At 37.4% G+C, this 25545-nt stretch overlaps 1 protein-coding gene and 1 long non-coding RNA gene across 9 annotated transcripts in view; one reads left to right on the top strand and one right to left on the bottom strand.

The window, feature by feature from the left end:
* The window catches only part of ITGB8 (integrin subunit beta 8), a 49955-nt gene that overhangs the window by 8854 nt on the left and 15556 nt on the right, over positions 1–25545 (top strand). For both annotated transcript variants that reach the window (XM_064444471.1, XM_064444472.1), the window contains exons 2-9: positions 5757–5842; positions 8486–8660; positions 11341–11587; positions 13472–13637; positions 16327–16485; positions 21421–21516; positions 21611–21700; positions 24322–24456. In XM_064444471.1, the coding sequence (XP_064300541.1) occupies positions 5757–5842; positions 8486–8660; positions 11341–11587; positions 13472–13637; positions 16327–16485; positions 21421–21516; positions 21611–21700; positions 24322–24456 (1154 nt within the window). The remainder of the gene's footprint in view (positions 1–5756; positions 5843–8485; positions 8661–11340; positions 11588–13471; positions 13638–16326; positions 16486–21420; positions 21517–21610; positions 21701–24321; positions 24457–25545) is intronic.
* LOC135312078 (uncharacterized) overlaps positions 16479–25545 on the bottom strand; it is a 68113-nt gene continuing 59046 nt past the window's right edge. For 4 of the 7 annotated variants that reach the window (XR_010371728.1, XR_010371722.1, XR_010371723.1 and 1 more), the window contains one exon: positions 16479–20818. This is a non-coding gene — a long non-coding RNA (uncharacterized LOC135312078). The other 3 variants (XR_010371725.1, XR_010371726.1, XR_010371727.1) reach the window with 2 other exon arrangements.

The raw sequence follows: 25545 nt of genomic DNA, 5'->3' as shown, positions 1-25545 counted from the left end.
TATAAATGATGGAACTTCTCAGAGAGATGAGGCTAAGAAAGACACATGAAGGCTCAGAGAGGTATCCGGAGTATCTCCCTGAAGCCTAGTGTCTGTATAATTTCCTAGTTATGGAAGCGTCCATACACTGTTCATACATGTGGAGGGAACTCCATCTCCACATGCCACTACACAGCAGACTTCTGATACACGTGCTGTCCTCCAGCATCAGCTATGACTGTCCTTTTCTGCCAGAGCTTTCCTAATGCTGTGTTGACAGAGCTCTCCCCCGTTTCCTTCTCCCTCATTGCATTTGCCATGTTCAGCTGATATCCAGTGTCAGTTCTCTCTCTCTCATGGTGTCAATCAGAGCTTACACAATGTGCAAAAAAGAAAGATCTTGGTTATTTTGCTGTATAGTTTGCAAAGGCATGCACTCCCATACAATGAGGAAGACTGCTGCTTTACTTTGCATTTTGATGGCTTTTTATTTCATTCGTGTTGCTCTCAGTAATGCCCCTCATGTTCGTAGGACACTGTGTTCGTATGGTAATGCAGATTAATTGGGGAACTCCAAGAGTATCAGGGCAATATTGGCAGTTAGGAATGGGAACCTGTATCAATCATCAGAACTTGTTTGCTAGCGATGCTTTCCACTGCATTCACCCAGATGTGCATGTATACTTCTTTTTTATGTCTCATTTATATCTATTATCTTCTCTATAACCACATCATAGTTTACCTCTTCCAGTATATTCCATTTTTATTTTTTAGGAACACTGTGACACTTTATTATTTTTTTTAATGCCTAGAAGTAAAAGAAGGTCTAGGGTGGTTTTTTGGTTTGGGGTTTTTTGTTTGTTTGCTTGCTTGCTTGTTTTGATGGAAAGTTGTTTTTACTCACTTGCCATGTTTACATAAGTATTTTTCCTTTTACTCATTTGTCAGGTTTACAGAAGTATTTTTTCCAGGACTCAGGATTTAACAGTACCAGTCATGTTTTGTACCTTTCTTCTACACATCTTTTTCTTAGCAAACACGTGTCTCTTACATGCCAAGTTTTAGTTACAGTTGCTTCTCTTGCTGGTAAAGAATATTTTCAAATCATTGTGCAGTTTAGCTCCTGTCTGAATAGTGAAACTAAAGTGGACAACCATTAACAGAGAAATGAGACCCATTAACAAATCCAGTATGTAATAGAAAAAAAGGGAGAGGGAAGGGAAGTTGTCTGGTATTTTTGCTCAAGTAATCTTAGGAATTTATTATAAAGCATAATAGATGTACAGTTTTCAAGTTGAAATCTCCTTTTCTGGGCAAGGGTGAGGACCTTTTCAAGCTCATTCTGAGGCATACCTTGTAACCTTCTTAGAAAAACTGGTGGTGACAAAGCATGTTTTTAAAGCATGGCATTTTGCACAAAGGGTAGAGAGAATTATTGCTTGTTTGGAAAAAGGGGGGAAAAAAACCCTAATTCCAGGATTAGATTTTAGGATTGGCAGTTAAAGCACAGGCAGTCATTTTTTCCTTGTAATCTGAGAAAGTTAGTGTCAGACACAATAATCATGGAAAAAAATCCCCCTCTGTAACATTTTTACAATGCTTTTCATTGTATCTGCACATTCAGCCAAAGTGAATTGAGAAGCTGTGTGTTAACTGGGACAGTTACTGCCTGTCCCCTCTGCAGGAGTCACAGTTTGCTCCTGAAGGAAGACAGAAAGGTGAAGACAGCTGCAGTGTACTGCATAGGAGCTGCAACTTTCCTCAGAAGTGATGCTACATGCAAGTTATTGAAGGCCACATTATCTGTGGAGAGGGACAGCCTGGCTGATTGCTGCCCTAGAACAAGATTGGAAACAGAATTGAAGGAAAAAAGCACTGTAGAGGCTAGATAATTTCGTATCTTCTTGCCTTAGCCAGTGTTCAGCAGTCTGAGGACCATGATCAGGGAGTATAAACTGCCAGTTATATTTTGGCTTTCTTTTTTAAGAAAGCAAGTGGTGCACCCTCCAGAAACAGCACAAACGTGTACCAACAGCGAAGTTGATATAAATCTGAATTCTTGGCTGTACTTGGCTGTCTGTTTGAAAACCTGTTTAACATCCCCTCTCAAATGCCAGTGTGCGTTATTGTTATTCCATTTTTGAGATAAATACCCTGATCATGGTAAAGTTATTTTTATAATAGGGAGGCAGGATATTATTATAACATATATGATATTTGTCGTGCCTTGATCCCTCTTCTTGCTGAGAGTTTAGGCTTGCCCCACCTGCGATCACTGTAAATAGCTGCAGTCCTTGGAGCATGGTTGTATTTTGTGGAGGAGGCTGGAAAAGTGCAGTTTAACCTGCTGCACTCACTTTTTATTATATGCATATGCCTGTGCAGTTCCCAGCACAGGGAATTTGGCCCTTGTTGAAAATACCTTTTGGCATACATCAGTTATAACTAAGCCAGCAGAAACTTGCCCTTAGCTTTGGCTGAACAGTAACTCAGTCTTGTCTGGACTCTGTTTTTGGTGAAGTGGCAGGAAAAAGCTCAGTTCTTTTTTCAGCCAACTCATAAAAAAATCTTTCTTGCTTTAGCATATGATTTTTAAAAGAAACTGAGAAGTTTATACGAAATCAGTTATGGTTTTAGAGTAGGCTTATAACTAAATAATAAATATTTGCTGAATGAAAGCATGTCCATAAATGTTACTGCTGTAAGGGACTATGTGCTTGGGAACTACAGTAGTGATGTAGCCAGAATGTGTCCCGGGCATTAATAAACCTTCTTCAAGTTTCTCTTTAGTCCAAAAAAATCAGCTTTTTGAGCCAGTGGTACCAAGGTTGTCAACTGCCAATCCGTGACTTCATGTTGTGAAAATGGGGCTCTTGAGACTTAAGAGTTATCAACAAGGAGGTTTGCATCCAGCAATACTGTATATCTCATTTGTTAAAGCATTTCATCTGCCATGATCACACTGAAAACCCTAACTGGATTTTAAGATCTTTTTTTCTGCCCTTAGCAATTTAGAAAGACACGCTTCTCTCCCGCCCCGTATTTTACCACATAAGTTGTATTAATAAACTAAATCAAGCTTCATTAGTCTCAGCAGCTAAACTAACCATACAGAAAAAGAATTTGGGACAATTATTTTTCAGTCAGTTTTCCGATGCATCTGGAAATATGGCACAGTTATCCTAGTCATAGACACATACTATTTAGTTTTTAGCAAGTGCACATTACAATAAGGAATGAATGTTTTGTTACATGGTCCACGGCATTTAATTTTGGGAAATGTGTGTTATGCAGATAGGATTATACCTTTTAATAAGGGAGTCTCAGAAATTACTGCAGAAAATTAATTAGGCCAAACTCATTATTTGGTTTACGTTGGTTTACTGATTACGATGACCAGGAATTAATTTGGCTTATTGCTTATCTCTATAGCTAGATACACAGGTCTGTCATTACTTCTGGTCAACTATTTATTCTTATCAGAACAGCTCTGTCTCTTATGGTGGATGTTACTTGATTGGTAACTTCAAAGCTCATGTCATCTCCTCCCTGTTTTGTGCCATGGTGGTCTTTACCCACTGTCACGCTGCACATCAGCAATTCTTATCTTTCCTTGTCCTTCAACACTTTTACTGAATCCATTGCTTTACTCTTTTTCTTGTAGTGTCTTTCATTTCTGCTGTCTTTGGTATCTACTTGAAGATGGGAGTGATGTTTCTGTGCCAAGAACAATTACATTCCTTTTATTTTTACCCCTTCAACAACTTTTCATCCTGTGTCTTTGTGCTTTACCAGTATTGTCTAGAAAGGGATCTGTCGCAAGCTCTACAACCCTGTGCGTATCGGTACCTACCTGGAATCCTCACCCTTCTTGCTCCTCTCTTGTGGTTTGTGGGAACTTATTCTATGGCCCCGAGGTGTGCTCTTTCAGACTGCAGAACATGAAGTGCTGTTGCCATCTTCTTATAAATGCAAAGAAGTTTTATTGTGTCAGTGCTGAATGAGCTTGCTCTCATTCCACATCCGAGTCAAACTTGCTGTGTTTGTTTTCATAACAAATAAACAAAAGCCTTTTGGATTTTGTCTTGTTCTTTTCTCTGTCCTTAGTGACTCCTCCTTTATTTATCCCTGCCCACATCTCTCCCCCCCCCCCATTAATCAGTTTTCCCTTTGCTCCAACACCTTCCTGGGCTGCTTTTCAGCTTACTGTTTCTATCATATCTGTAAGAGTTTCTCTCTCTTTCATATACATTTCTTTTCTACATTGCCTGCATGGCAAAAAATGTCAACAGCAGTTTAATGAAATAGAAATCTTGGTTTGACCTTTGAAATTAATGAAATTGCCACTAACCTACATGTTATCAGTATAATGCTGCAATTGTGCTGTACTAGGCTTTTCTATCTTGTTAATACTGACAGTGGTATATAAGTTGTTGATACTAATAACTTGAAAGCTGTGTTTAGTTCCTTGGATCTTCAGTTATTCAGAGTGACCTATTGAGGACTAGCTGTTCATGTGATATGGGATCTCATCTTTGAATCCATAGCTGAGATCAGTTAAATAAAAATAAAAAAGATACTTTAGTGTGTGTTTTCCTAACACAGCTTTTCACTGTGGGGAGTTGCTCTCATTACTCTACAAAGAGAGATGCATTATTACTGCAGGTTGGAAAGAAATAATCTGAGAGACAGTACATGTAGCTAAAACTTCATATGAAAAACCGACCTTTCTTCAAACTGTTTTGGTATAATGATATTCACATTATCATGATGGACCAATTAAGAGATGTAGCCTTTCCAGTATGCAGTAATTAATTTTATTTTGTTTCCAGTAGATTTTATAATCATATAATATGCCACGCTGAATATGCCACTAAGCAATGTTGTTAAACAGCACTAGTATCGTGCTGTGCACTGAAGAGTCATATTATGTGTCTTCCTCATAGCAGGTGAATTCTGTCTTGTGTAGAGGCACACTGGTCTGCAAAAGCCTTGTGCTGAACGTGCTGAAAGGATATGCCAGTGCTGACATTCAAGCTGAGCTGACCAAGTCCCTTGAAAAGGCTATTTTTCTTCTCAATTCCGACTTCCGTTGTTTCATAGCAAAGTGTAGTAATTTAAGCAATGACCTATAAAACAAAGCTGTGAAAAGGGTATAAAGGGCTTTACTGATAGACCTGTTAGTAGGCACAAGTTTTGCCGTTGTTAGTACAGAGTGATGTGTCTTCAATCTGTGACACACGTAATGTTGGATAAATTTGTATTTGCTTCTGAAAAAAAAAAATTCTGCCTCTTCTGGGAAACTATTCATTCCAGAAAATGCAGAGGGGGAATATTTATAGAAGGTGAGAAAATATTTTGGGTTCCATGGAGAGTGAATAATGAATACCTCAGTCAAGTGTAAATGACTTAAAAGGAAAATGTCTATGAAGAGATAAGCTAACTGGTAAATTTTTTCTGTTAGGCAGTAAATCAGCAAAGTACTTGCCAAAGATAAACTTTCACTTCAAAATTATTCTAAATCAGGATCTTAAAAATTTGGCCTTGAGAATGGAGTTTATTCAATCTGTACATATAGTTCTAGATGGTAGGTTAAAAAAATGGTGCAAGTATTCCCTCACTGGGCTGCCTTTGTTCTGTTTTACTTCTGTTGGATACATTGTCATCACTCTTAATCTGGTGAAGTAATTTTTGAAGTCTTGGGTTAAAATTAGGTATTTTACAATTCCCACATATTATCATAAATCATGAATGTTTGGTTTTGTATTTCATTGCAGCGGAAAACAGATGTGCCACTTCAAATGCAGTTACATGCACAAAGTGTCTCGCTTTGGGTCCAGAGTGTGGATGGTGTGCTCAAGAGGTATGGAAATTTTTTTATTTGCTTTTGACTTTATATTTTAGCTGCTTCTGATCTTTATAAAGATAGAATTTTAAACTGTGAAAACTATAGTGAGAAATAGCAAGAACATCTTTAAATGACCTCTGGAGACAGAATCTGAGAAATCACGTGAAATATATTTTGTTTCCAAAGGAGAAAATACAATCTTTTATTTGGAAAATTGCAGTAATTTTAAATAAAGTGAGAAGTTTTTAATGCGTTCCATCTGCTTTGTAGATAACTTTGGCCAACTTATAGTAACTTTGAGAGTTCAACAGTTTTTGGCTTCAAAAGCAAAATTACTTATCAGTAATTTATATTAAATCCTCATTATATATCAGAGCAAGTCTAAGCATATATGCCTATTGCATTTAGCAAAAGGTTTTACTAACAGTGTAGTTACCTTTGACTTCACTATATATTATGACCCTGTCACAAATGGAAAAAATTATACTTTTCTTATTTTGACACTTGAAACTATCAGTTCTGAGACTTACCACAGAAGATAGATCTTAGGTAGCAGGAGTTATTCTGAAATTGTTATTGCTTTGTGAACTGTAAGAATATGAGAATTTCTAGTTTTGTTTGACAGAAAAAAACCAGTTGATTACATAATTTCAAGTAAGGCTGGACCATTTTAAGCACTTCAGAGAAGCAAGGTTTTTAAGAATATCACTGGCAATTACAAACTCATATGCTCTTGAAGGTCACATGCAAATTGTCTGTAGTAGCTTTCATTAACAGAGAAGGTAGATAAATTCCTAGGGCGTGCCTGAAGAGATAAGGAGTGTAAGGCACTGGTGTAACTTTATCCGAGATACTGTGTTTTGGAATTATTAACTTCGTCTGAAACAAGTGTAAGGAAAAGTAATACAATAGAGGCATGGTGGGTTTGTTTTCCAAGAGGAGCCTTAGGGCGTATGTAGATGGCACAATGGATTACAATGTGGAGTGGTCCATTATTGTGGCCTGATGTCCTGTCTTACAAAGGGCACTACATTATCCTGCTACATCTGCATTTATCATGGAACAGCACTTCTTAGCTTTTCAGTGCTATGAAGCTGCAGCAGGTCTCTTCCTAAGTAGGTGCTCAGACTTGACAAGGTTTCAGTTCTGTCCTGCTTCTCTTGCTTCACTTCTCATGTCCATCCTGAGAGCTGTTCATGGAAGCCAGGGGTTTGTTAAACACTCTTAGACCATGCTTTGATAGCTGGTTCACCTATGCACTGTCCATGGTTGTGGAATGGCAAAACCCATATTAATACAGACAGAAATTTCCCAGAGCAAAGTCACAGGAGCAGTTTTCAGCTTAGCATCTTGCTTCATCTACACAATATTTTTAATGAGAAAATCAGCCCTGAGGAACACTTGAGATGCTTTGACTTTATACCCACACACAGCCAACTTCAGAAAATGGCACTTATCTATCAGTTGTTAGTGATAACAGTGAGAGTAGCTAAGTTCTTTATACATTTAAAAATCTACCTTTTTGAAATGTATATATGTTAAAAAGGGTACATAAATAGCAGTAATCTAAAAAAGTAGTCTGTTGTCTACTTTAAAGAAGGTTGTGGAAAAAATATATCAGGTGGGCTATAAAAATTAGTTGGAACTTAGAAAACAAGATGACTGTTGAGTCTCATTCTTCAGGGGCTTTCTGTGGTCTTTTCAGGGTCTGGATGACTATTCTCTAATACACAGTTTTCTGTATGCACTTTTTGATTGTTTATTTTCCTCATCTGCCTCTGAAATATCAGAGATTGTCCTTTGCCTCCAGATGTGGCTGGGATGGACCAATGCTTTGAAAGAGTACAAAGGAACTTTGTAACTTTTTTTAACTTGCATGATCAGGATCATGTTAATCATCAGATTTTTGGTCAGGAAGAAATTTTGCATTGGATCATGCTGGCACAGTTTTGGCAACTTTGCCCTTTCACTGCAACAAAGGCTATGCTGCTTCTGAGATCATCCTACTACTAATCACTTTTCTGTTGTTACAGGGGCTTTTTTATGTTGGTGGCACCTTAAACTGTCCTGTCTTGACCAAGCTTCTTCATTCTGGGAATTGATATAGTCTAGCTGGTCTTTGGATTTGGTGTAGGGTATGGGGTAAAAGTTAAACATATGTGATAGACAAATTCAAGTTAGATAAATCTAAAGCTGGCTTCTGCTTTTACTTTTAAATGTTAGCCTGATTAACATTATCAGTAGATTACTCCAAAAATTAACCTGTTTTGATGTTGTGTGAATGACACTTCCATGGTATAGCTAACTCATAGCATAGCATAGAACCTTTTTTATTGCCACAGTGACAGTTCATAGTTTCCTTTTTCTCCAAAGTCAGCTTGTTCTGATTGTGCAAGATCCTCTTTCTCATAAAAAAGTTTTGTCCTTTGTAGAGAAAAGTCATCGTGGCGATTAGGTTTAACTTCTAATTTAAAAATTTTGTCATTGCCCTTATTAAAAGCATATGGCTTCCATGGTCTCGTTCTACAATTTGTGTAATTATAGTAGCTATTTTATTGTTTCAAGGACTATTATTTTGTTTTTCTCTTTCCTTTGAAGATATTATACTTGGTTTTTTCAGCTCAGATTGTTTTATGCTTTTTGTATCTTATAAAACAGGATTTCATGGCCGACGCAACACAGAAGGGACGCTGTGACACGGTTTTCAACCTAATGAAAAGAGGCTGCCAATCAGATTTTGTAGAAAATCCCACAGTTCGTGTCACGATACCCAGTGACCGTGAAACAAATACCCAAGTGACACCAGGAAAAGTTTCAGTCCAACTGCGTCCAGGTTGAGTAGTCTCTAACACATTATTTAAACTAAAATTAAGTACAAATATTTTGTGAAGAAGCAGCTGGAATAATTATTTTGAAGAATGATGCTATAACTTTATATTGTAGGACTATGATGGTGTTGCTCGCATATTCAGGTATGTTCTTCAGCAACAAGTGTTTCTGTCAAACACAGCTGAAGGTCAGAATAATGCCAGTAATAAGTGGAAAAGGGTTTTTAGGTAGTCCTTCTTTGATTCTTTTTCTTTAGCCACTTACACAAATAGTTTTCTCTTACATGCATATAAACTGCATTCCTTACTGAAAGTAAACCGGGTTAGAATTCCTAAATTCATCATTTGATAAGGTTCTTGATTATTTGGTTACTTTTAAGTCCATTGACTAGACAGCTATGAGGACACCAATGCCAATATATAAGAAAAGGCTGGATTCCTAAAGGAGGCTTAGGTATTCACTGTCTAACATTTCATTTATAAAATGTGAGACATCTGGCCCTGACAGAATCTGCTAGTCCCTCTACGGATCTGAGATTTTCTAGTATATCTCTATTTGCCCTCTGGTTAAATCAATGTATTTACTTTAAGAGAGCCATAGCCAACAGCAGAAGTGGAAGGTGGTATAAAGGGATGCAGGGTACGTTTCATATAACAGAATTTAATTTATTTCTTTATTTTGCAAACTATAGTTGAATAAAGAAATATGTCTTTTAAGAGGGATCAATCTTTTGTAGAAAAACATTAAGTGAATAGGAAAAGTCTGAGTTATCGTAGCATCTTGCTGATCTTCACTGTATAAAAGATAATTTCCTGTCAATTACAAGGGAAAAAGAAAGGATCTGCATGAGTGTAAAGCACAAAGAAACTCTGGTTTTCCATGTTCCTAATAATAAAACTAAGAAAGTAACATCAGCACTTCCTCTCCTTTCCCCACTCTCCTTCCAAAGAGATGACTGATACTCTGCTTTGTACTGAGAAATGGTGTCAGGAACTGAGCTAGCTCTAGAAGTGTCTGTAATCACGTTTAATTCCTAAGGTATACTGGATTCACAGAGAAGACTTAGCTTTTTAAAATTTGGATTAATGAACCTTTTTGCCAGTAAACAGTGAAATTAAGTTTGGGGTTTCATATGCTTTGCTGAAGCACTTGCATCAGGGAGACAGAAAGCTGAAGTTCTGAGGACTCCAGGAGAATAACTTCTGATATGCAGACATGCTGCCCATATTTTGTTCCCAGGGAAATGCACAGATATATTCAGCTATAGTTGTGCCTCAAAACAGGAATTTGATACAGTATAATCATGCAGACAAAGATGTTTTTGTTTTGATACTGGAGGTTTTTTTTCACTGTTTACATATACCCAACTGTCAGGATTTATGTGGGAAGAAATAAAAGCTGGATTCAGCATCTCACTATATGCAAACTGGAGACCTGCAAGGGTCATTTACAAAAGGTTTACATTGGCAAGGAGGAAACAGATAAGTAACAGCACACTGAAATTCTGTTTTCTTCATGCAAGACCTGAAACAGAGAAATCCTGAAACGTTCAGGTGGATTGTGTTCAAAGACCATGGGAAGAAAGTACTCTGCTTGTGTACCTTCTCTGGGTCAGATCTGTGATAGATGTACTTTAATTATGCTATCTAGCCTGTCATATGCCCCAGTAAATGTCATGAAGAGATAAGTCACATTTCAGATGGGTTTTTTTAGTGAATCTGTTTCTGAACGTGTTTAGATGGCTTTTGTTCTTTTATTGAAAGCCTGCATAATTCTTCCATAATGTCTCCCTTCCTCCTGTCCTTTCTTTATCTTCATTACATAATACTGAATTTCATTCTGCACTTATCAGGCAAAGATCCTACTCCCTCCTATCTTCTGTGAGCTCACACTCTGGGTGAACAATTTGAAGTCATCCATTACTGTACCTATGTTGCCCATACTCCAGTCACTTCACTCTTTTTGCTGGCATTACAGAATATTGGGCAAGCAAAAATGTGGGGACTATTTTTAGAGGCTTCCAAAGCATCAGCATTTTTATTACATGTGACAACATGATGTGGCTCTGCAGGAGAGACAGACATTTATCATCCTGAAATAAGAATTCTGGGTTTTTAATATTAAAACCTCTTTTTTAAAAAATATATTTTGATCCTACAGAGTTTTCTCATGGAATCTTTGGAAGTAGATCGGTATAAACTTAGAGCATCATTTACATGAGTTTTTCAGGCTGTGCTGTCGTTACGGTACACATGTAGTTTTAGACTCACATGACAAGCTATGAAGGATACACTTACTACTTAGAAGTGTCACCCTTGAAGTGACTGACCACAATTTGTAAGCAGACCTGTGTCCTTTGGGAGTCATAACTGCTTTTTGGTATAATGCCAAATGGATTGTATAACAAGGAATTTAAAAGAAAATGGGAAGTCAGAGTTTTACAATAAATTGCACAGTGCTCCTTCAAGAAAAAAAAAAAGGCAAGATGTTCTACAAAGAGCCTCTTTATGTCTTATTTTGGAATGATGCTTCAAAGTTTCATTTACTGTTGAGGTTTTCTTGTTTGTTTGTTTTTCTATTTGCTGACATAGAACTTTGTGCTGAGGTTGCTGCAAAAATAAATGTATTTTCAAGAGTGTCCATGCAAAAATAGTAAATAAACTTATTTGTTTCCTTTGAATCAGGAAGTGAAGCAAACTTTATGTTAAAAGTTCGTCCTCTAGAGAAATACCCTGTGGATCTTTATTATTTAGTTGATGTCTCAGCCTCCATGCACAACAATATAGAAAAACTAAATTCCGTTGGATTTGCTTTATCTAAAAAGATGGCAAATATTTCTCTTGATTTTCGACTTGGATTTGGATCCTACGTGGATAAAACTGTGTCACCCTATATTAGCATTCATCCAGGTAGAATCCATAACCAGTGCAGGTATGTAGTTTTTGTGTATTTACTGTAACACCAAGAAATTATTTAATTACACAGATATGCATATTTATTTTTAAAGCTCTTTAGAATCTGTCTTTGTTTCACTATACCTTGGTTCTCCAGCAAAGTTCCTAAGAAAATTACTATACAGTGATTAGTTCTGAAATATTCGGTGAGTGATTTCAGAAAAACTATTTCTGTATCAGAAAAAATGTGCAGTGTTTTCTTTAGCAAAACAAGCCAAACAATGTGCTACTTTGGTATATTTGAATATGTTTTCTCTTCAATTATATAGTCAACTGTTGTGTTCTTAGCTTTTCTGGATATATTTTGCATAGATTCATCGCCGATTTTTGTACTTTTGACCTAGGACTTCTCTTCTGGTATATGGTCGTATAGTCATTAATTCTTATCATAAAACTCTACTTTTGTCGATGTGATGCAGGTTCTTTCAGCTCGTTTAATGAACAAAAGTCATCCTCTGATGTAATTCCACAGTAGTAATATGAACAAACTCCCATTTTAAATAAGACAGGTGTTCTGGCTTGCATTTCTTTTTTCATGCCATGTCTTTTATACCTTGTGTTCAACACTTACATAAAGTGAGGGATCACTTCCAATACCTTCTGAAGAACAAGATTATTCATAATCAGTTCAAGTCTGTATAAACTGTAATACTTGGAAAAGCTAATATTAACTATGCATACCTACTTGCTCATTATTATCTTCCTCGGAAGATGTGATCCAAAGTTGTTTTCAGTGATTTTTGAATTGAGCACTAGTAGTGGAATTCACTAGATAGATATCACATAATCACAGAATCCCAGTTTGGAAGGGACCTCAGGGATCATCTAGTCCAACCTTTCTAGGAAGAGCGCAGTCTAGACAAGATGGCCCAGCACCCTGTCCAGACGACTCTTGAAGGTGTCCATAGATATAAATGTCTGTGTCTAAAGTAGTCCTCTAGACTGTCTGTGTAGTCAGTGGAGATCAGTTAGCACTGCCAGGGCACGATTCATTTTGCCTAAAAGTAGGTATCTGCAGAGGTATTAATCCTTATAGTGCAGTTTATCTTCATTGACTGTAAATTGAGTCACGGGCAGGCAGGTTATAGTCCAGATGCCTACACTGTATGCAACAGAAGGTAAGTGAGGTGAGACCTGCTCAGCTTTTCTGAATCAGGTGAGCACCTTGGTTTGTGCTGTAAATTCCACTGCCCTAAATGGGTCACAGAGCAGCAACCTGTACAAGTGTTACGACATTAGCTTCCTTATGTCAGACTTCATCCTTTCTCCCCTTATATATAATTTCAAAAAGTATCATTTACAACTAAGATGATCAGCAAATGGAGTTTCCCATCCATTTAATGAGGCAACCATCAGTAATCTCAGCACTAGTTTTATGTACGTTTACTTACTAATAGTGGATGTAGGAACTTAAATTTTATTTTAGTTTTGATCCAGTAGGCCGTGTATTGAGCTATTAAAGGATCTTAATAGCCCTTTCTCAGGATAACAAAAAGCAAAGCTATACAACTCTGTAGATGTTCCAAAAGGGATGATATACTCTCTGAGATCATACCATCGCTCACATCAGGTTTCTTTTCATTCTGTACAGAAACACTACATATATACTGTTACTATATGAACTGAATTATATTGTGTACATTTCCATAACATACCAAAATAATCAGTTGTTCATAGTAAATTAATACTAATCCCCACTGAATTTAACCTCACTTGTAGTTATTTGTTTTTCTTTAAGTATTCCTTTTACTGTGCATATGTACTTCTTCATTACTAACAGGATTTTATGTGTTGATAGGGAATATTTACATCTCCTTCAAATGGAAAATAAGTGTTAGACTTTTGTTTTGTTTTTGTACAGTGATTATAATTTAGATTGTATGCCTCCTCACGGTTATATTCACGTGCTATCCCTGACTGACAATATAGCAGAATTCAGAAATGCAGTGAATAAACAAAAGATTTCTGGGAATATTGATACACCTGAAGGGGGCTTTGATGCGATGCTCCAAGCAGCTGTGTGCCAGGTAAGGAGCTTATTAACAACAGGCTAAACGATTGTTCAAACATATATATATATATATGTACAAGAGTGCTCAGTGTTCCTGAATTCAAAATGTCAGTCTAGGACTGATAATAGTAGGATTTCCTCCTCCTTTTCCATTAGCTTTACATTTACCCTTTAGCTCTACATTTCTGTTTCCCATTGAAACTGATAAAGGAGAGCATAAGGAAATATTTTTCAGTAGTGTTTATTGATGTTCTTTAACCAGCCTAACCAACATGGGATGGAAAATGAGAGCAACTGCTTCTTGATTGAACAGGCACATGTACTAACTTTAGCCAATTACAAAATTTGTTTCGAAAATTATTAAAGCCCTCCTTTTGTTCCTAAGTGAAGACATACCATTTGACATTTCTTCCACTTAATGTGTTTGAAAACTGAAGGATCAGTTTCATATTTGCTCATGTAAGTAGGGAAAATAAATGCACTTCAGTGTTCTCTCATCTTTTAAAGAATTTAAAAACAATACAAACGGAATAAAACTTAACTTTTGTATATTGGTAAAATTTCATCACCATCTCTCCCATGCCAAAAAGGATGGAAAAGATCTGCATCAGTAGTCACCAAGCTATAAGCATATTAATATGAACTTGTTTGCTCTAAAGGGCTTTTTTGCATGTTGTTTTACTTCTATGCATAGTAGTGCAATAGAAATTTTGAAAGTTGGCTGATTCATGGGTTTGCTAATGCTCTAAAAGATACTCCTTCTAGTGCTCTTGAAGGCAATTCAACTCATGTCCAAATCTCAGGCTTGGTGTGTTTCTCATCTCTTGGGATATTGTCAGGACAATTCTTTTATCTTGTCCATCTTCACATTCTGTTCTGGAGCACTAGAATGAATCAAGGCCAAAAGCTAATCCAAACTCTGTTAAAAATTAATACTTTGGCCCCAATTTTTTTTCACATTTTGATGAGCTGTAAAACAGGTAAATAACAGTCACTCTTCACAAACACCATGATCACAGCTGTTATAAAAAAATATTCTGAAGTTTTGGAAAAATTCCTTAAAATCAGTGTTTCTCATTGGACACATTCCACACTTATGTCATGTGAGCTCTAGAATAATATATGCTTCCAAAAACAATAGAATGGAAACATTCATGAGAATGGGGAGGCTTTCCTGCAAACTGAACTGTGAACCAAAATGGATGAGAACAATGTGCAATTCATAACTACCATCATGAACTGTAATTTATATTAATGTGCACTCATTTTGCCTACAATAGAACTCTACAACTTGCTCCATCTTGCTTTAACCATTACATTCCTGTTGCAAGCGCTAGCAGGTTAGGACATGAAGCTTCTTTAAAATTTTGGTTGCTATAACTTACATAGGTAGGAGTCTTGACATGCCAATGGGTAGAGCCTTAGGAACAAGACGTTTCTGTGGTGCCGGAGGAGAATTTGGTATTAATTAAGATATAGCCTGTTTATAAATAAAACTTAATACCCCTTTAGGGGAATGCTGTCTAGATTGTCTGAGGGAGGATGATGCCTAACATGTAAGCTGGAAAAGATACCACACCCCTCTGTACTTATTATCCCTACTGTTATGAGATACTTCTTCCCCATTCAGAGCTAGCAGGAAATGAGCCTGAGAGGGGAGCTAAATCCCTCTTTGTAAAGCAAAGAAAGGAAAGGTAGAGAATAAGGCATGAAGCCTGGCTGAATACATGGGCTATACTGCAGATACATGTTTCACGTAAGATGAAAGATACCTGGCAGTGTTAAGGGAAATGGTAGAGATGAGACAGCACTGTAGGGAAGAGGAGCAAGGAAGGAGGAAAAAGGTGGAAAAATTGAATTTGTGAAGAAGATGGAATAATCAGGAGAGGGAATAATGAAAAAGAATATGAGGTGATTCGTCTGTGCCTCTAAAGTTTGATTTGAAGCAGCGTTTTATTCCTTGCAGGGGAAAAAATGTTACGGAAATACAAATTGGCACCTAACCTGGTTTGGATATAAGTTTGCCCTGCTACCTTCTTCACATCACTGAATTCCTAAAACACATGGAATTCACGCTTGAGGATGCCGCTTTGCTATTAATCCCTTAAGATGGTGGATAGATGTAGTATTTTCCTGCATAATAAAGAATTTCTCGATTTGCAGGTGTAAGAAGACGCACAAACTTTACTTTATTGGTTGATCATATGCCGATGTCCTTTATGGAAAGCTGTGTAGGAAATGGAAATTCTAGAGGGATGAGAATATAGAGTAAATAAATATAAAATAAAAAGAGAAGAGAGTACCAAGTACCAATACGAATGAATGCATATTTGTTGGTTGTAATGCTTTTTCCATCCCAGAGAATTACACAAATGCATTTGTATGTAATAGTGACACACATGGTGTGGCAGCTGTTACCCAAGCCCACAATATGTAATGTATAATTTGTATATATTTTAGAGAGATCTTTCTTCAAAAAGCGAAGACAGTAAGTGGATCTCTGACTTGCAGTAGTAGTTTTCAGATGTAGGACATGATGTATCTTTCCACAGAAAATGCTTTAAATCGCCCAGTTTAAACTCAGTGCTGCTAAGCAGTGTAATATCTGAAAGTGCACTTTCACATTCATTTTTCATTTAGTTATTTATTATTTTAGAAAATAGGTAGTTACTGTTTTCTTGTGCTTAATTTTGTTTTCTTTTTAGAGCCATATTGGATGGCGCAAAGAAGCAAAGCGACTGCTTCTTGTCATGACAGATCAAACTTCCCATCTGGCCCTTGATAGTAAATTAGCAGGGATCGTAATTCCCCACGATGGAAACTGTCATTTGAAAGATAATGTGTACATCAAAGCTACGAGTATGGTAAGGTATATGTCATACATTCTGCCTTCAGAGAAGCAGTGTAAAACTGCATAAATGAGGTTTTTAGATTGCTGCCAAAGCATTGCTTTTAATTCATCTATTAGAACAGTATTTTCCCAGGTAGGCAAGACGTGAAATGAAGAATCAGTCACCAGGAAATACTGACATTGGTTTTGTGTGGGATAAAGTATTTTGGAGTCTGAGACACAGCGGAGGAGAATATGTTACTGGGTTTGGCGTGGGTTTTTATTACCATTTCATAATGATGAGCAATTCTTACATGCGTATGTAAGAATTGCAAGATCCTGCTAATGAGACAAAGGTAGCGTTCATGCTTTATGGTCAGAAGATGCATAGTTGGATTGATTGAAAAGGCTTGGTAAGAGTGAAACAAGACATACAACAGCAATTAGCTAATTCAATCGTGATGGACTAGAAAATATTCTTGTGCCACAGAGCTTTGTTGTGGTAATATAGCATTAAATACATTTGAATCTCACAGTATAAAACCAATGTGTGTTAATACCTGTGCAAAAAGTTGCATTAAATCTGCCGTAGTGAAATAATATGCCTTCAGCAGATATTTTTAGCTTTCCAAATATTTCTTTAAGAATGTATAAAGTAGTCATGGGTGATTGGAGACAACCATTTTTCTTTTCCTAAGATTTGTATATTTTAATTGCTTTGGCTATTTTCTTAAATAAACATAAACATGAATCATTTATTTAAGAAACATGTATCACTATTTAATTGCCATGTAATCACTGGAAAACAGAAAACTGTGATATCATTAGAGCACATTACAGTTTTATTCTCAGTGCTTGCTGCACTTAGTTAAATTACATAGCCTCTGTTCAGCCCAAGCCAGCAACGTGCTAGTGAAGTCAATGAGGGCTATGTGTAAATTAGGCTAGACCTGAATTTAATTCAGCAACTGGTGTTTACAAGGATGGCGGGGCAGCAGGAAGCAGCGGCTGTATGGTGTGTGATCATGAAGTACGAGAGGTTTCTGGGAATCGGTGGGTGTTCAGGACCTTGCTGAGTGGAGGAGGGAGATGAGTGTGTGTTAACAGGAAGGTTGTTTGGATTTCCGATTATCTGATGTTCTTGCATTCATATACTCCCTCTGTTACCTCTTGGATATTCCCTCACAGATGTCAGGGTTATTTATTTCCCTCTAGCCAGTCTGTTCAGTTTCAGTATTTCTACAGTGTCCCTGGGAAAAAATCAATCCCTTCCTTTATTCTACTTAAAGCAAATAATCCCAAAACTTTCCTTTCCCAAAGCAGAGCATACTTACATGTTATGATGTCCCTATCTCTATTTTTCTTTCTTCTTTTTTTCTCCCTAATTTCAGTGCTATAAATGAGAGGAATTTTGCTTTGCTTATTAACAACTGCTGAAGGTACAAATCTTACTCCGGTGTTCAGGATTCCTTTGGTAATAAAGATATTGTCTGTTTCAGAAAAAAAACCTCAGCTTTTTCTTTTCTGTCCAACTTGAGATATTAACTTCTGTTTCAGCTGGAAAACCTCACCAATATAAAATACAGACAAAATTAATTAATCTCTTTGTAAGGAACTATGACAGATTGAGGGCTGACTGAAGAAAGTGTTTTCTGGGTTCTGGGCTGAAAAATAATGATTTTACTGTCCCATATAGAATAAGAAGTCTCCCATGATTATTGCTATTGATGCCTTTTGTGAAATGAGGTAGTCTTTTTAGCCACTCAAATAAAATGACCTTGAAAGATGGTTAAATCTGTGGTGTCATGTTTTGGCCCATGTGTTTTCTGGCTGCTAGCCCATATGTTTTTTCAACCACGAGCTAATTCTTGCATGCCCACATGTAATAGTGGGCACCCACTTAGGAATAGAAAAGGGACAGAATAGAAAACTTTCTCAGTATTAGATAATTTCTGGAGTAAATTTGACATGATAACACAGTAGTGTCTGTAAGGGTAGGTGTACTGGTTTCCAGCTTTTTTTTTTATTCTCAGTGGTATATAGCCTGTGATTATTTTAGTCACAGAGATCCATGAAGAAACTTCAAATAAACAAGTAAAATCGGGGGGTGGGGGTGGGGTGGGGGGACGGGACTAATTTATATTTACATGAAATGTCATGAAAGGCTATCAGCTTTAAAAAAAAAGTCATATGAAACATTTTTTTGCTTTTTTCTTTATCAGTGCAATTTTGTTGTGCCATGCTAAATTAAAGAGCCATCTGTAATCACATTGTTTTCCTACTTTGATTCTTAGCTTCAGGTAGTCTTGAGAAGATTGCATTTTGGCATATTATTTCCTCCTTGTGCCAATTAAGAGGACTTTGCTTTATTTATTTGCATAAGCTTAACCTTTATATCAGAAGTGTTTCCAGTTAGTCACTCTTCTGCCTGTTTCTTCCTAACTTTTGCTAAGGAGTCACGCAGCAGTCAGGAAAAAAGTGTAAGACAGGAAAGAAATCTAGTCTATTTTAATTAGATACGTGCTTGGTTAACTCTCTGAAATACTTAACATCTGTATTAGTTATCATCTTCTCAGCTTAACACAGTAGGTTAAAATAATAAAATTAGTTATGTAATTGGAATAAGAAAGATGTTCTAAAATGAAAGTACATCCAGCAGTAGTGGAAAGAGATAACACAGAAATACAAAAATACAGCAAGTAAAATGAGGCTTCATGAGTTAGCAACAGTTCCTTATGTCATCTCTTTACATGCTTAAAATGAAAAAGATAGTGTGGCTCTGTTGATGCTTTTTTTTTTAGGTCTCTTCTAATAAAAAGAAAATTTTTCGTTCTAATCTGAAGTGAGACTTTAATGCACTACTAACCAAGCTGGACACTCTAGTGAGTTAGAGCTGACGAGTATACTTTGGAGATCTGGTCCCTGCAAGACTTGCACGTCTATGCATGTCTTCTCTTTACTTCAGTAAGCTCCATCTGCATAAGTTTTTGTTTCATGAGGGCTTGGAAACACATTCCTGATACCACTGATCCCAGAGTTTTGCCATTAGTTGCAGAGATGTTGAAGGGCCATTTTGTTGGAATTCAGACATGTCTAGGGTCATGTGTTAAGCAGGAAGACTGATGTATTTGATCCCTCAACACTGCCCCGTCCTTCACGCATTTATAGTGCAGGAGGTATTTGCAGAACATCTGGCTTCACTCGCCTGTGTCCTGGGACCACTCAGAGTGTCTGTGTTCTGCCAGAGAGTTGCATGTGGCCTGTAGGGTTGTGCAGCACAATGAAGGCCCCACCACTGCAGTCTGTGGTCATGGAGAAGGCAGCATGCTGAAGTACTGTGTTGCAGGCTATTGGGAATGGCAACAAAGCTACTGCTGCTGCAGGTCACCCACAACTTCTGTGTGGTGGGAATGCATGCTCCCTGGACCCTCACGTATGCCAAACTCCCCAGCTGTAGCTGTAAGAAGGCCTGGTTGTTGCTACCTTTCATCACTTATCTTAAAGAATATAATCTCTTACCAAAGGGTAGAAAAGTTGAGAGAGGCGTGGATCCTGGCTAAGGTCAAACTGAGGCAAGAAACTCCTTTGTTCTTTCTATACGAGGCTCTTTATAATGGTGCAGTATGATGGAAAACGGATTTTGCCCCCTTGCATAACTTCTTCTCAGCTGTCTTGGCAATTCAGATTACTGTTACGAGAGCAGTTGTCTTGCAGGGTGCCTTGTGTAACAAGTGGCACTCTGAGGAGAAATGAATTGGACAGGGGAACAGAGTGTGTTTGTGCAAGAGACAATGTGGGGCAGATGGTGAAAATTTCAGAAAGAGAAAGGCAGCAGAAGTGTATGGGAGAAAGAGGTTGAAGGACCTGACATTAGTGGAGGTGTCCAGATTAAATCTTTCTAAGGGGAAACAGGCCAAGGCCCCAGTCACTTCCCTGTGGTTAGTCATGGATTTTAAATGTTAGTCATGAATTTACTTCTTGAGAAATAGTCACAAATGTATGGTAAATAAGCAGTGACTTTCAGATACAGTTTGTTTCAGAGTACTGGAGCTGGAGGGGTCTCACATAGCCCAGGTATGCAAAGCCCACTGGGACCACACAGACGCCCTTGTGCTTCCCCAGATCTTGGATGAAGGCATAGCAATGCACCTCTTGTTCTTGAATCCATGTCAGGTCTCTCAATGAGAAGTGTAGAAGGACATGTCACTGTCACAGGACATGCCACAATCAGTACTTCACCAAACAGAGCGATGTCATTACTGGGGAGAGACATGAAACTCATGCCACCTTCTTCAAGCACAAGCATGGTTAAGAAAATATAGCAGGTCATCACGGTGAGGACTGGAGGCATCACTCCTAAGGCAGGTCTTGGACATACAGAGAAGGAGAAAGCTGTCAGCTGTAAGGAAGATCCACACAGAATACTGGCATTGCTACAACCCGGCCCAGTGACTGCATTTAGCTGATGTGTCTGACCCCTGGTGCCAAAATACATTTCTGAGAAACAAACTTTCAATTACTCTCCTTGTTGTTCCCAAAAGCACACCTCATCTCAGTGCCCTCATGTTGTACTTTCTCCCTGACTTTTGCACAAGAATCCACCTATCATACTCAGGAATCTTGTTATTTTTCTAGACAGACCATGGACAACATCACATCCCTATTTCTTAAGCATCAGACTTAAACCAACAAAAGAGTACTGTATGAGTTAGTCCTCCCACATTGCAGCACCCCTGCATAGTTGGTAACAGATAAGTGTGTCACAGTCTGGCTGATGTCCTGGTGATATCTTTTGTCATGATCTGTTTATTTGTTTGGTCCCACCTTGTTTTGGATGTAGGCCTAGCGTTTCTTTGTACATTTAGAAATAAGGATTGGGTGGTTTTGGAATCCTGTATTGTGTCATCCGTGAAATATAATGTTTATCCCTTCTAATCTGCAGTCTTCTCTTTTCTGTTGTATTTTGCAGGAGCATCCATCTCTTGGGCAGCTCTCTGAAAAACTGATTGACAATAACATCAATGTTATTTTTGCTGTTCAAGGAAGCCAGTTCCATTGGTATAAAGTAGGTTAGAAACCTGATTTCTTTTTCCAATTTTGAAAGCACAATATTTGTATTTAAAATTTAAAATGTGCATAAATGATTGTATTTTTCATAGGATCTGTTACCTCTATTGCCTGGTACTGTTGCAAGACAGATAGAATCACAAGCAGCAAATCTCAATGATTTGGTGGTGGAAGCCTATCAGGTACGATAAGAGTGACAATGTTGTATGCTATATATGTACCGGGATTTTTCACCTTTCATAGCCTAAAGTTGGAATCTCCAGGATCTTGACTTCTATCTAAAGTCCACTAGGATAAATTCCCTGGTTTTCCGAATATCCAGGTTGGTGACACTATCCCATGACAGCTGTCAAATTCCCAGGCTATTGGGATCTCAAAGCCAAGAGCTAGCAATTATTATTTTCTAAGGATGCTTCTAAATATGCTGTTTGATTCTCTGCACCTGTTACCAGGTAACTTCGAACGAAATGTCTGGCTTATTTGAATATTGGCATCTCAGGTCTTTAGTTCCAGACCAGATACCACTGTCTAGGCACCATGTAAATTCAGAGCAAAAAGATACTACAGTATCTAGAGGGTTTTACAGCATAATTCTGAGAAAATAGACAAGAGGTGGGAATTTACAAGGAGGTAGTTTGACAGCAGTAGATATTGTGGAAGGCAGGATTTACACTGTGCAAAGCAGTGTAATGACTATGGGGTTTCAGGCCTGGCAGTGAAGAAGAGTTTTGATAGGGATTTCAGAGAGAACAATGGAAATGGCTTTGTGAACTCTTGCCTGGAGTTCTTGACTGAAAGTAATAGTATGGGAAAGAGAAAGTACTAGCATGGGAAAGAGCATAAAGTCATTTTCCACAAATGATGAACAGGGAATGGCAGCTTGAAAGTGGAAACTGGCATCTTGATAATGAACGAAAGGTATTCTGGTAAGAGGGGGCATAAACAGCTTTGAAAATGAAGCCAAGTAGTATAGATTTGATGTACTAGAGCACAAGGAGCCCACAGAGCAGCATCAGAATGAACAAGATGGTTGAATGCTGTTGAGGTGTGCAAGTTACACAGACATGCAAGTTCCGAAAGTTGAAAAATCTATTACAAAGCTATATGCAAGGTATCAACATATATCACATATATCATTATTTTTAATTAGTTGGACATGGGAGACTGAAAATATCCATTGTACTAGGTTAACCGTCTAAATCGGGCTATTTGCTTTCAGCAGATTGGCTCTAACAAAGAGCCAATTCCCATGTCTGTTCGTAGTCAGTAGGGTGGGTTTGTGCACATTTTTTTTCACTTTCATTTTGGAAACATTGTGCAGAAGGCAGACATTCAAAAGTAGAGGAGGTTAGGTGTAATCTAAGTGCAGAGAAGTTCTCATTCATATTGTACTTTCTCTTATAAAATGAAGAAATCTAATTTTTAATATGGAGGTTTGCAGGAAATTGCTGGCAAAAAGTTTTGAAAATCATAGTCCTTTTTTATGCCACTTTTACACTGTCTATCCTAAATTGTATCCCGGTTTTTAGAGCACGGTGAATGGCAAACATTCAAGGAGAGGAAACAAAAATTTACAAAATAATAATTTAGTTCAATGGAAGATTCTGTGGGACTTTCCTGCTCCAGCCACCCCCAGTTTGCTCTTGCCTTATTTTCATTTTTCAGATAGTATCTTCCTTACCATCCTAAACTACATTGGAGTTGATACTTTGAGATTTTTATCATAGTTTTAGGGGCTTGTAATATACAAACACACAGTGAACAGAGCTTGAATGTTTTGCTTTCTTGAAAGCAAAAGTACTTAGATAAGAAAATAAATTTAGTGTTGATGGTTGATGACAGTGGGCCTCTTGCACTCTTGTTCTAGGCAGGGAAACCTTAGGCTTAGTTGTGGAAAACCCTGGCTGAAAATCCCTGGCTAAAAAGCCAGATATGAGTCACTGAATTTCAAAAAGTTACTAAGATAAACATGTGTTCGGATTCATGTAATTAGATTTCCATTTGTAGCAGTAAAAATATCGCACTAAACTAATTTTTTTAATACTAATATGCCAGGAATTTTAATGATCTCTTTGTGCAGTTTTCATCTCATAGGTTTGTACAGAGCTTCAGTAAATTTTTAAAAGGTCAAAAAGCAATATTCCTTCTTGGAGGAAATAGGATTTTAGAGCCTGCAGCAAATACTAGTAGCTGGCTTTTTCATTATTTCATATTGTAAAAAGCTCTATTGGGAGTCAACCAGTTGTTCACTTATATGGTCCTAGCTGACCCAAACAAATCAGTAAGAATAATCCCAGTGGCCTTCAGATCACCCTAAGGTTTGTTCAGAGAAAACTTTTCTGACACAGATGCAAAATATCAGAAGTATATAAAGTGTCAAGTCAATTAGGAACCTTTTCTGCTGGATAACAATAGCTGTATATATATGTACTGTTTTATTTTAAATGTGTGGCTAAAAGGCAGTGAAGTTTCTCAAACAGTAAGCAGTTTTTGTTGCGCGCGGTTGTTAGAATAGATTTTCAAATTGACAAAAATACAGTCTCAAAACCATTTTTGAAAAGCTGAAAACATTTTTATCTGGAAAACGTAATCCTCTTTATCAGAATTACCAGTTCACTGGTTGCATATATTTGGAATGTAATCGGGTCTTTATGTGGGAAACAATGCTTTAATTCATTCCTTTATTCACACAGACAAGCTTTCTTCATTTTTCGTCAGACATAGTAGCCGTACTTGGTGTTAGTCACTAATGCACATCATATGTTGAGATGCAATGCAACTAAAACTTCTTTTCTGGTTTCAGAAACTAATCTCGGAAGTGAAAATTCAAGTGGATAATCAGATCCAAGGTCTTCATTTCAATATCACTGCAATCTGTCCTGATGGAAGTAAAAAAACTGGCATGGAAGGATGTAAAAATGTGGGGTACAATGAAGAAGTATGTTGACAGTTCTTGTTCTTCAAGGAACTGGAATACTTATTTTTCTGTTTGGTTGGGTTTCAATGGTGTGAAATCCTCTAGGGATTTACTTAAACTTAAAATGGATTTATGTGATTAATGATCACAGACTCTCTATTATTCTCTGGTTTTATTTTTCCTGAATCTTATTTTAATTCTCACTAATCTCATGGAACTAAGGCTCAAAGCTTTTCCTGAAAGCTAATGTCCATTAGAACTCTCCTCCTTTGTCCTCTACTGGGCACAATGGCTATGTTCATTGTGCTGAAATCTGTGCATAAAGAGGTTGAAAAATAACCACCCAGTGAAAAAGAATCACTAGAATTTGTGTTCCCTGGGTCTGTACGAGACACCACCTTTCCCTCTCCTTGCTCTAGTAGTCTTCATGCACACTCAGGGTTGTGGATGATTAGCTTATTTTATACATCAAATTAATAAAATTATTTATTCCCATTTGGATCTGTGCCACCTACTGAATGAAACAGATTGTAAAATTGGAGCATCATGCACCATGAAAATGTGGGGGAAGATGTCTGGCTAATATAAAGAACATGGTTTTCTTCCCAGAACAACTTCTCTGTGCCTTGATATATTTATTTAATTGCTTGGACTAGCAGAGTAATTCATTTAGTTTGCCAGGAAGAGGTCTGTGTTTCTGGAGAGCAAGGTCAAGGAGTTCTTTCCCTCTTGACATGTACATACATCTCAGCTGGTGTGATTTTACTTGTGTCTGTGTGTAGAAATAGCAAAACAAATCAGTGGATTAAATGTGTGGATTTTAAATACATTCATATGGATGTATTTTATCCTCTTCCGAATTTTGTCTGCATGACTTGCTGCTGATTAGCTTCTACAGTTTAAGGAAGATTTGCTATGTTTTTCTTCTTAACTCATCTCTTTTCCAGTGTTGCTCCCTGTGCATGTCATAAGAAATAGGGCTGGAATTCGTTCTGTTTAATGAAAAGAAAAATATTTATATCTGTTTCTTTTTAATAAAAAGCCAAGCCACTTGATTGTAAAAGATTGCATGTGGTCCTAAACATCTACTGCTGTTGAAAATGAGCCACC

The sequence above is a fragment of the Phalacrocorax carbo genome, chromosome 2, assembly GCF_963921805.1.
Source record: "Phalacrocorax carbo chromosome 2, bPhaCar2.1, whole genome shotgun sequence".
Taxonomy (NCBI): Eukaryota; Metazoa; Chordata; class Aves; order Suliformes; family Phalacrocoracidae; genus Phalacrocorax; species Phalacrocorax carbo.
Note: the sequence above shows the minus strand (reverse complement) of the source record. Positions and strands in the feature narration are given on the sequence as shown.